The sequence below is a fragment of the Mercenaria mercenaria genome, chromosome 8, assembly GCF_021730395.1.
Source record: "Mercenaria mercenaria strain notata chromosome 8, MADL_Memer_1, whole genome shotgun sequence".
NCBI lineage: Eukaryota > Metazoa > Mollusca > Bivalvia > Venerida > Veneridae > Mercenaria > Mercenaria mercenaria.
This window is the reverse complement of record NC_069368.1, coordinates 18,627,913-18,640,442: the sequence shown is the minus strand read 5'-3', so window position 1 is coordinate 18,640,442 and position 12,530 is coordinate 18,627,913. Positions and strand designations below refer to the sequence as shown.

The window sequence follows — 12,530 nt, the reverse complement described above, 5'->3', positions numbered from 1 at the left end:
TGTAGAAATTCGAAATAAGTCGCAGTATATGTACAATTATTTTTCTATGAAGTATGAAGAAAGTTAAAAAGACCTGGGGGGTCATTCTGTCGATTCATTGAAATTTCAACATAATACACACACATTTCTTTGAGTTCCAAAGACCTTCTGTAAATTTTGACCTGCTAATCTTCATTATTTAGTGTCTTGCAGAAGTCTATGCACTGGCTATGAAAAAAATTGCCAACTAACTTTCCCTTAGTAATGGACCTTTAAGACATAAGTATTGTTACTTTCTGGTGTGTAAAGGAAACTATTAGGTTGAATCATAACGTAATGATGTTTGGAAGGAACTGAATATTCTTTGTTTTTTGGTGTTTTTTTTTTGTCATTTACTGGAAAGTCAAAACGTGCCTTAAGTGCCCGCATATTAGATGTTTATCCTGCTGAGAACATTAAACTTACATACCCTCAGTACAAACAAATGATCAAACCTGTTTGGAGACACAAAAAAGCAAAAGCTTGGATTTATTGGAATAATCTAGTGCAGGGTGGCCAACCCACGTGACATTTCTGTAACGTATACACGGGAAAATCGTTATTACTTTACAGACTTCTATTAAATAAAAAGCATCGAAGACAAAGAACCGAGTGATTTCCTCGGCACAAAGCGTCTGCCATATATTCTAAATATATTCCTCAAACACTTCGCCCAAATGTGTTTTCAAATATCATATGTGTAGGTAACGTACTTACAGGGATTTCTAGTAATAGTAATATTATAGGAAAAAGTGTTACTTTTGTTCAGCGAATTTTCCCATGCGTTCATACCAGACAGTCGCCCTATAGTAATAGTATAGTGTAAACTTAATTCATACATTTTGAAGACTAATTTGCTTACAACTTAATCAACTCTTGTCTTTTTTTCATATGTCTTATTTATTTCAGATTAAGAATCAGTGCGTGTAATTCCTGCTACATAATCTTTATATATCGACGAAAGTGCGAGTAAATAAAATATATAATAGTCAGACAACCTAAATGCACGGAAGTAATTGTTTCTATGAGCTATTTAAACGATTTCAAATGAAAGTTGGTCAGTGGAATTGTGCAGACCATCTTTTAAAAAAATATGTTTTAATTCTTTCTTTTAAAAAAAATGCTAGTAAAACATGAGAACTTTAATCAAGGTCGATTTATTTCTTTAACTTCATACAGATTATTTACACATAAGGTTTACAGACATAACCGCATGGATCTGGGCAACATTTTTCATTGCTACGACACACGCTATCAGATGCAAAGCAGTCTGTGACCCGTCTACTGTCGTCACAAGTTCTTTGTGTTACTTCTGGGCAACGACCGCGTTCAGAGCTTGAACCGGTGCTTCTACTACCTGCACCCCTATCACCACCTGCTCGCATTCCTCCTCTTGACGGCATAGCACGTCCCCCAGGTGGCATACTACCACGTGGTGATCCCATTCTGACATCGAAACTGCTTCTACCTCCTGCTGAACTTCTACTCGTAGGTCTAGCAGAACCCATTCCTCCAGCAAAACCCATTCCCCTAGCAAAACCCATTTCCCTAGCAGAACCCATTTCCCCAGCTGGACTCATGCCCCCAGCAGAACCCATTCCCCTAGCAGAACCCATTTCCCCAGCTGGACTCATGCCTCCAGCTGGACCCATTGTTTCACGAAAGCCTATTGCTCCACCGGGACTAATTCCTCCATCATAACTCATAGCTCCAGCGGGGCCCATCGTTCCACTATAACCACCAGCTCCTCCTGGACCTACTCTTCCAGCAGGAGACATATGTCCCTCTGGGCCCATTCTTTCCCCATAACTCATTCTTCCTCCGGGACTCATGCCTCCAGTTGGTGTAACTCCACCGTGACCAGTTCCTCCAGGATAACTCATAGCTCCACCATCATAACCACCAGCCCCTGTAGAACCCATTCTTCTAGCGGCAGTCATACCTCTCTCCGGTTCCATTCCTCCCCTATAACTCATTCCCCCACCAGGACTCATTGTTCCACTGTAACTCATTGATCCATCAGGGCTCATTGCATCAATATAACCACCAGCTCCTGTAGCCCCCATTCCTCTACCTCTCTCTGGCCCCATTCCTCCCCCATAACTCATTCCTCCGCCAGGACCCATTGTTCCACTGTAACTCATTGATCCATCAGGGCTCATTGCATCAATATAACCATCAGCTCCTGTAGGCCCCATTCCTCTAGCGGCAGTCATACCTCTTCCTGACTCCATTCCTCCCCCATAACTCATTCCTCCGCCAGGACTCATTGTTCCGCTGTAACCCATTGGCCCAACTGTTCCCATACTTCCAGCAGGACTCATTGCATCGCTATAACCCATACTAGGGCCCATGCTTCCAACAGGTCCAGCTCCAAAACCAGGCCCCATCATTGCACCAGGTCCCATACCAGGCCCCATCATTGCACCAGGTCCCATACCAGGCCCCATCATTGCACCAGGTCCCATACCAGGCTCCATTATTCCACCTGGACCCATTCCACCTCCATCAACTGATAATAAACAAGTGTACAAAGTTTCAAAGCTATAGTTCTTATAGAAATCTATAAAAATGGACCTAAATAAAAAAGTTACTCATATTCTCTTAGTATGTAAAGGGTCATAATTTAGACAAAAAGCATATTTGAGTTATGGGTCTTGGCCTACGTACTCACCTAATGACGATAAGTAGATAGCAAAGTTTCAAAGCTAGTGTTATATAGTATTCAAGTAAAGTGGACATAAACAAAAACTTTAACCAAGAAATTACAATTTTCTAAGTATAAAAAGGGCCATCATTTTGACATCATGATAGGGTTATGATTAGTCTACAATTTAATCTAATGATAAGCAAGTGTCACAGTGTAAAATTTGAAAATTGTAGCTCTGATAGTTTTTGGGAAAAAAATAAGCAAAATATTTAACCAAGAAAATCAAATTTAAAACAAATGTTCTGGTTCTTGGCCTATGTTGTAACCTAATGATAATAAACAAGTGTGCAAAGTTTCAAAACTATAGTTGTTATAGCTTCTGAGAAAAGGTGGACCTAAACAAAAGTTTTAACCAACGCCAGACGCCGATGATCAAGTGACGACAATACCTCGACACTTTTTCGGAAATCAGACGAGCTAAAACATAACCTAAAGTCTGTTCCACCAATACGTTCCTTTTTGTTTATCAAACCATGTTTACTTTGTCGATAAGTGTTGTAGTTTTGTCATATGACACCGCAGTTTGTGTAAACCTTTGGAATGGAACAGACTTTAGTACATGAACCACAAATATCATAAAATAAACGTACCGGGTGCACCACTAGCGCAACATACTCCTCTACGTGAATATCGTTGGAAACAATATGTCCCTCTTGAGCATGTCGTATCGTCAGTACATCTCTGAGACCCTCGAGAACCATCCAAACACATGCCCCCTCCACCACCTCCGAACCGGCCCCCTCCGCCACTTCCGAACTGACCTATTTTTAAAACATAGCTGAACGATTAATAGATTGCCACAAAACAAAAAATGAGCTGCAATATGGGAAAAACAGCATAGTGCATATGTGACCATATATGTGACTGTGCGGAAGCACAGGCTGGTCTGGATCCATGCAACTCGCATCTGCACTATGTTGGTTTTCTCATGGTGTGGCTCAAATGTTGAAAAAAAAAGACGAGTTCTGTTAAATACAACATATAACGATACACAAAGAGCGAATATTTATTGTGTAATGGCATCTTAATATGAGCCGCGCCATAAGAAAACCAACATAGTGGGTTTGCGACCAGCATGGATCCAGACCAGCCTGCGCATCCGCGCAGTCTGGTCAGGATCCATGCTGTTCGCTTTCAAAGTCTATTGCAATTAGAGAAACTGTTAGCGAACAGCATGGATCCTGACCAGACTGCGCGGATGCGCAGGCTGGTCTGGATCCATGCTGGTCCCAAAGCCATTATGTTGGTTTTCTCATGGCGCGGCTCATATTATTATGAGTCATACGTTATAATGGTGAGATGGTCCCTGAAACATTTCGATTAACATGCCACTGACTTATAAGGACAGTCATATGTTTTCTTCGTTTTTTGTTTTTTGTTTTTTTTTTTAGTACTTTAAAACATTCAAAGCATATGTATTATAACACGTTTTCTTACTTAAGTTCGAATAATATTGAGATGTAGGCATATAGGAAATAAGAGATCAGTATAATTGCACCTTCACTGATCCTACCTGTTCTGTATTACAAAAGTGCTTCAATGGTGACATTTTGATACAAGCAAAACTGTATTATCTGCTCTAAATCCAATATTAAAACTTCTGTTATTGATATTCCCAAAACTATCATAACGTTCACATTTATAAAATCATTTTTGTTTATTCATAGGACTTAGAAATCAATTTCTAGACTTTATTTAATGTGTTTCTATCGTTGAAAACTGTAGGGTCTATCTCTCTGAGAGATGTGGTGAAGTCTCTAGTGTTTATCGTACCTTTATTAAAAGGTCACAGGCAAGACATTTCATTTTGTCATGTAGTGTGTTTAAATTATAAATTATCTGCAAAGTTTATAAAGTTAAGCAAAATCTTATGCCATTTTCATGGTTTATATAGCGTTATATCTGTAGAAGAGTATTTATTTTGTTTTAATCAAGTTTTACAATTATCATTTTTGCTTTGAAAACATTGAAAAAGCTGAGTATTTCTATAATGGACTGGTCCACCATTCAATTTGGACAGTACCACTTATTATTCAGAGGGGTGTTCACTGAAAATACACTGACTGAATAGTGAACAGTGGAGACCATGATTACCCTGCACGTCTGTGCAGGTTGTTCTTGGTCTGCATTGGTTGCAAAGGTAGAATCGCTTGCCCCTAGCAGGCTAAAGGTTAACAAGTATAATAAAATAGTTCCTATATTCATTTATCTACATTTACTCTATGTTTTGTCTAGAAAGAAAAAGGCGTTTATTTTCGTATAAACAACACTGACCAGTGCAATAATATCAATAGTGGCCCTTTCCGCGAGAATGCACGCACCATTTGACGTCATTCTCTAAAAATACGAAACAAAATTGCCTCGTCTGAAAGAAATGTTTCGAAATTGGAGACCAATTAAATGTTATTTTCATGCGTTTAGACAGCTTTAAACCATATTGGGAATTGTTGCACAGCACCCCAGATTCGCTAGCACGATTCAAGGATTTGCAAGAAGTCCCAGTATGGTTTATGTAAGTCTTAACCCTTTATTCTTACATAACTCAGTAGGATAAGCATTTTTGTCAGTTAATGCTTACGATGATATAACTCTGTCTTGGTTTGGCAAACAGGATTGGAATCAGATTTTGAAAATTTCTCCTGTAACAATATCTAACATGTTTTATTATAAAATTTACCATCCATAAATATGTGTATATACTCTGATTTTAAAGTTTCAAACACATTCATTACTTGACGAATATCTGATGAACCACTTTTAATCTTTAGCCTGCCTGCGGCAAGTAATCTGCCTTTGCGACCAGTGCATAGCAAGATCAGCAGTCTGATGGTTTGTATTGTTCGCTGTCAGTAAATTTAATTTTCAGTAAAACATCCCTTTGAATAATAAATTGTATTGCCCTAACTGAGTCCATTTTAGAAATTTAGCGGGCTAAAGGTTAAGATGTTTGTCTTATTGTAGCTACATTGCAAAACAGTAGGCACTGTTCCCCTCCATATTGGTATTAAGATTTCACTTCAAACCTCTTTCCAATACATAGAAACACAAAACCTCTTTCTAATACATAGAAACAATGCATTGAAAAACAACAAATTGTCACGCTAAAATATAGATTAAACCTAAACCTTCTTTACTCACTAGAAAAAAAACCTGTCTCATATTGTTGTATAAAATGTAAACTCTTTGTTGAGCGAATCATACATCAAGCCTTTAACCTATTAAAGTGGAAAAGTTCGCGATGTGGTAATTTCAAGAAATTCGCAAAAAGTCAGCTAGCATTAATTTCAATATTCACCAAGATCAAGGCATATTATACTTAAGCAAAATTAAACAAAGTTAGCTTTGGCACTACAGTTTTCAGTGATTCGCGAATATTAACGCTCGCGAAACCGTCTGGAATTTGCTATTTGCATTTTTTTTGACCCGCGAATATAACCAATTATACAGTATTTCAAAGCATTAAAAAAAAAAAACCATATATAATAAGGTTTAATAACAGTAGCTCGATCTGGGTTGCTGTATTCGGCTCGAGTGAATTTTTGCCAGATCGGATCTCACGAGGCGCGCAAGCGCCGAGTGTGATCCGACCTTGCAAAATCCACGAGAGCCGAATACAAAATCCCAGATCGAGCTTCTGTTATAATGACCCTTTTATTATATACCTCTACCTTTTTGGTTTTTGTTTTAAATGTTTATCGATATTAGAATGGAAATAAGTGAAGATTTTGTGTGCGCTATTTATAAAACTGTGTCCGGTCATGCAGATTAATGAAAGTAGTCCGGCAGCATACAATACGGAAGGTACAACACGGAATTTAAAAGGCGCAATATGGATTTTTTCTGCCTGTTCATATTGAATTGTAAAATACAAGCCAATTGTTCACAGTATTTATATAGGTATATGATAAAACACATGCTTGTCACCTGCAATACCTGTAATACAAGGTAGCAGAGTCACGGATGTAACAGTCTCGAACTTCTCAATTTCTCATATTTCTAAATATTTGTTGCGTGGATTTCTTTCTCTTTCCACCAGTTGCTTTATCAAAATAATCTTTAATAACTTCTAACATTTTATAAACAATCGTTTGTTCGTTGACAATTTCTTTACAGAAAATCCAGGGTATTTCACTATTTAATCTTTGAACATGTTCTTTTCATATTACTAATCGCTGACCAGTTAAAGGTTTCCTGAAAGTGTATTTGTAGTTATTATGTATTGAACTATATTTTTGACTACTTCATATGTATCAATGCATAGGCACTTCATATTTAGTGTGAATAGTCTCATCTACAAGGGAAGTAATTATAACCGTACATATTAAACTAAAAGTCTTGTCTTTCGTGCCTTCCCAGTTCGATTTTAACATATCTAGAACACAATTCAAAATGACAAACCTATATATGCAGTTCACATTATCTTTCTCTGTTTATCTGCAGTATGTAACAATTACCTTACCTGTATCTTGGTCAAATTTCATTCAAACTTCCAAAAATGAAAATAGGAATGCATTAACGTGTACAAACCATCATCCTCTCTGTTTAATGCTAAATCATTGTTCTCCGCTAGTTTTGAAAAATAACCTAACAAAATGAAAGACAATGATGATTACCGTTGCATGCGGACAGGAACGTTAAAATTAGAACCTGGACACAACAAACTTTAATATTATCCATATTGAGCCACCGTTACAAGCAAACAGCTTGAATGAAAACTATTTCGTGCGACACCGTTTTCCAAAACCTCCAACAAAAAGTCGAAGTTAAATTGAGCGTTAATATGCAAATCAAATGATGTATAAAAATTAAGAATGATGAATAAAGATGTTTTTCTGCTTCACTGAATGGCTTTTATCTTTTTACAAAGATAAAACAACCTTGAGACTTTATTTTGCTAATTGGTTAAATTGTCAAAACACGTACTTTTTTTTAACAATTTGTTTGCCTACTGTAAACCATCAGCAAAAAAAAAAGATAAAACAGATTTGAAAGTACAACTTCGCTTATTTCACCTCATCTATGATTGATTCGTGGACGTGACTAAAATTCGTATGCGGTGAAAACCTCGGCAAGGATAAATAATAGTTTTGCTATCTTGAAAGGGGGTCATAATTGCTTTGGCTGCAATGTGGCCAGCACTTTTTTGTTATCAGCATAAAATATATTAATGTATTGATATTTCTTATTTCTGATAATTTCTTATATATATTATATTTTATATTAAGTTGAATATCATTGAATACATTCTTTTCATAACCAATCCTTAAGGCTACTGTGGTATTAATTACCCTCTAATTATGCATGTTGTCCATTTTGAGTGCTGCCTTACCTATTTTTAACACAAAACCCATGCATCAGGTGAAATTGTTCTTTTTAAAATAATGCGCCCGCTTTAGCAGATTTCTTTCATTAAAAATGAAAGACATAACAATATTTCGGAAATGGCTAAAAGAGACTGAGTAATGTGGACACATACAGCGTTTGCACATTTTATATCTTTATTGTGTTATTTGAATTGTGCACTGCATGTAGTATTTTATACATATACTGGCAGTGCATAAGTCTGAAATTTGGACAGGAGCGTGGAGTTCGTTCTATTTTGACGGCTTATACGCATGGAAAACCTACTCGTTACCTATTAGAACGCAGTTTTATGTTAATTGTTCCCTGTCACCGTACAATCAAACTAAAAAATCCAAAGGAGGAAAAGAATTTAGTGTCGTGTAAGTAATTGGTTATCTACTCCTTAGTCGATAGAAATTCGCACGGAAAATTTACTCGTAAACCTATACAAATACATATTTCTACCAATAAGACACAGTTTCCATGGTTACAGTACAATCTGACTGGTCAGACTGGTGTAAGTATACTATGACTGGGTGGGGCATCATGTCTCGTGTAACAGAGATTAATATATTGAACATAAAGTTAGGTATTGTGCTTACTGCTACAAGTTCACACTGTCGTTTTTATGTCTGAAATATTGTTGAAAAAGGCTTAAACCCGAACAAACACACATAATATGTAAGGTAGAATCATGTCTGGAACTACAATGCCCGTTTCCAAAATAATACAAAAACAAGATTTAGCTTAGCAAAAAGGTCCTTCTAGCGAATATGCAATATTCCATTTTCAAGAAAATCTGATTTTAGCATCATGTTACAGATGTTTGATATGAGACCCCAACCCGTATGTTTTCGTCACGTGATTAACACACGCGAGCACCTGCATATATATATACCCAAATATATTTCACATATGCATTTACTAAATGCAAGAAAAAGATGTAATCACGTAAGAATGAAATGAAGCATCTACAAACATTTGTGAATTGCACAGATAAATTTGAAGCTATAAAACATCACGCGACCAGCGACTATTTCATTGAATGATTATTTGGCGGGAGTCTATTTTAAATCATGTATATTCATTATATTAATCTCTGTTCTAGAGTATCAAATACTCTATACGAATTATTGTTCCTTGTAAAACTGTTAATAACATGAATTACACAATAGATTCCGTAAAGACCCATAAACACACATTGGCATAGAGGCTATTTGTAATGAATATGCATGAGTCCAAGATGGCGGCGCCCACTGGTAATCGGATGTCTTTCACAGTATCCTTGTATGTTTTACCTATTCAGCTAGGTGTGAAATGTCAACCATAAGTGTTCCTTCTCTTGAGAACTCATCTTTGTTTACGTTTTGCGTTCATCAGCGCCTACCCAGTTTTCATTGGCTATTTTTCAGACTGGCTAACCTGCAAAAGGAGCTGGCGCCGTTTTGCTTAGGATAGCTGGAAAATCACAATGACCTAAATTTTATCAGTGTGACTAAAATCCACCAAAACCAAACTAAAACTCTGGAGCTTGAAAATCACCATATATACTATATTGTACCCGTACGACATATAAATCCAAAAATAACCTAACCCATCCTCCCTGATGTGCAATGCAAACGTCTGGCGCATTCAAACCTGTAAGAAGGCGTACGTTTCCTGGGACGAAGGGTCATTAAAAGTCTACATGTCATGTTGAAAACATAGTGATAGCCGTTTGTCAGTGTAGCTTTCACAAACAATTATAATTATATATAGATGAGAGCGCGCTATGTACATGCATTTTTCGTCTTGTTCTATGACAGATCTTAGAAAAACCATGCATTGAATCTTCGAAATGTCTGTTTGGCAGGCGTTATTTTCTAAGATGTAGACTAAAATTTCTAACCGAAAAATATTTTCTTGAAGTACGGGAGTCCCTATCAAAAAAAATCTTACGGGTAGCAATATCATTTGGTTCCCTACTCCGGTAAGCAACATTCACCCATTTTAGCCTCGGTGTCTTGTTTACCATTCAGACATAGGATCATTTATTCATGTATTCCCAAAAGCTTATATTCGTATAAGCAGTATAAGTTTGAAAACATCTGATCACTCATATTTTGTTTTATTGCTATGACTATATAGACAGTTCAAACGGTAAATACAGGGTCATCTGTACTTCAATGTATTCAAATAAATGTTATACTGAACAATACAGAGTCATTCACATTTCACTGTTTCAACCGTATAGACAAATACAGGCATATATATTGTACTGTTAAGTTTGGACAAAAGAGGTCTTTTTACTAATAATTGTATAGAAACCGTATTTCACTGTAAATGGCCGCCAATTTTAATTTGCCACGGACAATAATTGGCAAAAACGTCAAGTACTTCTACAAAGGCTTTGAACTTAAAAATAGTACTGAATGATAGCCCATATCTACCTTTTAGCAGCCAACAACTTTCATCATTCTAATCTTATTATTTTAATAAATATTGCTATTATAATATTCTGTTTCCCATGGGAAATGGCCGATTTCCTATGGGAAACGGTCATTTCCCATGGGGAAATTGCTTTCCCATGGGACGGTGTTTTCCCATGGGAAACATTGGGAAATCTTTCCCATCGGAATTTCCCATGGGAAAACCTTATTTTATATTTTAATATAAACTATTAGAAAAACATCATAGCTGTTTTTTAAAAATACTTATGGCACTGGCTAGTTTATTTGTTTAAATAAAAGATAATGTAGTTTTCCCATGGGAAAGAATTCCTTTGGGAATCCCATAGGAAATTGTTCCCTTGGGAAAAGTTTAACTGGTGTTAAAAATGCAAAGTTTCATATTTCACTGATTTTTTTATCGTATTCAAAACACAATTAGTTAGTCATCAACAAAAAGTAAGTACAAATATAATAACATTTGACAAAATTGAATTTAAAATTCACTTAAAACTTAGACAAAAGCACCAACTCCATATTATTCAACTAAGCGACAAATAAGCCTTGCTCAACAATTAAGTCATAAACAATAACTAGGGCATGAATAACAAATAACACATAAACAAAAAAAACATACTTATAAATCAAAGCAATTCATACGTTGCATATAAATGCAATTAACCTCATGAACTGGCGTTTGCAACATCACGTAATCAGGTACATTAACAAATTTACATAAAGAAATAAAAGGGAAGAATAGACTCCCTGAAATTATTGCGTCCTGCAAAACAATCCAGAGCTACACCTCGAAAAGTAGGTCCACCACAAAAAGAAACTGTAGCGGAAAGAAATAGCAGATTGTTTTAAGTGCCCAGCAAACAAACTAACAATTTGAACAGAATTCTAATCTATTCATGAATAACAAAAACAAAGATTAATTAACATTACATTGTTAACAGTTTCAACAAATTTAGAAACAAGTGTTAGCGAAGGAGCGTTTACAAGGCTGTGAGAAGAAAGCAATTGGTGGGCAATAGCATGGGATGCACATTCCCTGCCTGTATGTCGGCGTATGATGACCTTTGCAGGAAGGAAACAGTACCATGAATAGTGTTAAATATTTAAAAAAACGAAATATTGAATTCTAGTGTTTTCCAGGATAAAACTATCAGTATGATTTCATTAATACGAAGCAAAATAAAAATTCAAATAACTGGATCAAAAGATTAGGAGCAAGGCATGCGTTTCAGCTCTGAAAGCGGACGGGACAGGTCCCAACTTCTTAAACGCCAACGATTAGGGCTTACCGCTTAGATAGGAGTTCAGTTCTTTCTTCATGGGTTATTTATCTCATATAGCCCCAACTAATTCTTTAATCATGCATTTCATACATTTATTTATCACATGTTTGACGTCGCGGGAGTGTAATAAAGCCATTACATAAAAATGATAATACACTAGACTAAGTGTAATAAAGCTTTGACGTCGACGTCGTTTACAGTATATGAGACGTTGGTCAAATTGACTTGTTTATATAAAAAAGAAAGAAGAAATTTTGATGTTTCGACAGGAAAAGCTAACATGAGATAAAAAGAATATTACATTTGTGACTTTCCACAATAAATTTATTAAACTCGTTGAATGCAATTGATAAAATGCTCGGCAGAGCCTCGCATTTTATTATTTTATTCAACGAGTTTAATAAATTTAGGCCATTTAAGATATAATAAATGAAATGTTAAAGAATAAAGTCCTGGCGCTCGAAAGTTGAATAAAACATAAGAGTTCTAGTTAATTATATGGAGCGTAAAGTTTTGCGTGCTACATTAAATAATTTTCCTCATGTAAAGATGTACTCCATGAAAGAGCAATCATATTAATTTTCTAATAAATATTAATCCGAATTTAAAGACAATACATTGCTTTTCACAAATCTATTGGTCCAATGTTATTTTTCATTTTATAAATGAATAGAAATGGGATATATTAGCATAGCGCCCGCACAGTAAACAACATATATCAAATATTTAAGA

The 12,530-nt window shown here is 35.9% G+C and overlaps 1 protein-coding gene across 1 annotated transcript; it reads right to left on the bottom strand.

Annotated features, from left to right (window-relative positions):
* Nucleotides 1-1,156: 1,156 nt before the first annotated feature.
* Nucleotides 1,157-7,498, bottom strand: LOC123522939 (collagen alpha-2(I) chain-like). Its single transcript, XM_045300474.2, has 3 exons — nucleotides 7,342-7,498; nucleotides 3,319-3,489; nucleotides 1,157-2,530 (listed from the first exon to the last, which is right to left on the bottom strand). The coding sequence occupies exons 1-3, from the start codon at nucleotides 7,403-7,405 to the stop codon at nucleotides 1,203-1,205; spliced, it is 1,563 nt and encodes a 520-aa protein (XP_045156409.2). The 5' UTR covers nucleotides 7,406-7,498; the 3' UTR covers nucleotides 1,157-1,202.
* Nucleotides 7,499-12,530: the final 5,032 nt, after the last annotated feature.